Below are 1,600 nucleotides of genomic sequence, written 5' to 3' on the forward strand. Positions count from 1 at the left end.
AAAAAAAAAAAAAAAACAACGCTATATTTAGCTACTACATTCACAGTGTACAGAAACACACATGCACTAATGACAAAAAGTCATTGCTTCCGGTCGAACTTTCAAGATGAACCAAAAATGTGATATAATCTTAACAGGTGAACTTAATCCGACATTCAGAAGTTTTGAACGCACAAATTTATCGGACTATTCTATGTTGCAGTACTTTTTGCACAACAGTTGGAGGTATGTAAGGTTGAGAGGTCGTAAGTTTCCCAGTTAGAGCTTGTAGTGCATTTTCGATCCATCCTTAAGTTTTAACTAAATGAGAACATTTAAATGTTTTGTGAATAGTTGATATAGCTATGAATCTGGGATTTTAGGATCCCCCCGCCCCCACCAAAAATATACATATGTTTATATAATTTTAAAATATAAATAACAAAAGCTGTCATACTGTTACGCACTGCCCAGTGTTCCCAAAACAGACTTTAAATAAATCCCCCAAAGTAGTGAATTTTCCCAAGCGTGTTGCTGTGACATTTTCAAGTGATGATTTTTGGTTGCTAGCTTAAAAGGAGACACTATCTTTTCTCCAGAGATTTCGCTCTTCATTCCTCATTCTTTCAACCAGTTGAGCAACTGAGGGGTGTAGTAGGTGATGATAATGTCAGCGCCTTCAAAAGGAAATAAAACTCATTAGTTACAAGCCCGACAGCAATAACTGGAAACAACTTTTAATCACAGAAATATGATATGGCCAGTATATCTTTCCTTATATTATTTATATAGTAATTGCCTCTCACAGGATTGTTCATTTTTATTTTCGGATGATAAGGATTTGGATTTAGCAGAGTACAGCGTCATCATGAACACCGTTATACAGTAGATAATTCCCTCTATTTAAATACGTTTTGGGGAACTTAATTGCAGGAAGGGGAGCACAATTTTTCATCAGTGCTACTCGGGTCACACAGATTCACAGAATTCCTAATCAGTTTGTAGGGCAAAAACGCTCTGAATAATATATACTTTTTTTTTTCTGTCACACATTACAACAACAACCAGCAGTCCACCCTCACCTGCCCTGCGGAAGGCGGTCATGGCCTCCATGACAGCGGCTCGCAAGTCAAAGGCTCCAGCTTGCGCTCCGTGCCACATCATGGCGAACTCCCCCGACACATTATAAACAGCAAGGGGATGAGTGGGGAACTGAATACAGGCAGAAGAAAAAAATAAGAAAAAACATTTGTCACCGCATCCGCACATGGCTTAATGACGTACGAATGATATTTGGAAATGCTCAAAGGAATTCTTCAAATGGCGACATTTTCAAAAGCTCGCCATGATGTCAAACAACGGATGCTGCACATCATGAAGACAGACCTTGTCCTTGACTTCTCTGACAATGTCCAAATATGGCAGACCGGGTTTCACCATGAGCATATCAGCGCCTTCTCTTACATCTCGTTCCTAAGGCACAGCCGAGTGTTAAGAAAACTTCACGTTATAGTAATTGTAAAACTTTTGTGTGTGTGTGTGTGTGTGTGTGTGTGTGTGTGTGTGTGTGTGTGTGTGTGTGTGTGTGTGTGTGCGCGTGTGTAATAAACATTTCAGTGAG

At 39.5% G+C, this 1,600-nt stretch overlaps 1 protein-coding gene across 2 annotated transcripts in view; it reads right to left on the bottom strand.

Moving 5' to 3' along the window:
* Positions 1–212: 212 nt before the first annotated feature.
* Positions 213–1,600, bottom strand: part of LOC109527082 (delta-aminolevulinic acid dehydratase-like) — a 22,108-nt gene continuing 20,720 nt past the window's right edge. For both annotated transcript variants that reach the window (XM_019888773.1, XM_019888772.1), the window contains 2 exons: positions 1,062–1,086; positions 213–656 (listed from right to left, as the gene is read on the bottom strand). In XM_019888773.1, the coding sequence (XP_019744332.1) occupies positions 598–656; positions 1,062–1,086 (84 nt within the window). In that variant the 3' untranslated portion in view covers positions 213–597. The remainder of the gene's footprint in view (positions 657–1,061; positions 1,087–1,600) is intronic.

The sequence above is a fragment of the Hippocampus comes genome, unplaced genomic scaffold (genome assembly GCF_001891065.2).
Source record: "Hippocampus comes isolate QL1 unplaced genomic scaffold, H_comes_QL1_v1.1 scaffold347, whole genome shotgun sequence".
Lineage (NCBI taxonomy): Eukaryota > Metazoa > Chordata > Actinopteri > Syngnathiformes > Syngnathidae > Hippocampus > Hippocampus comes.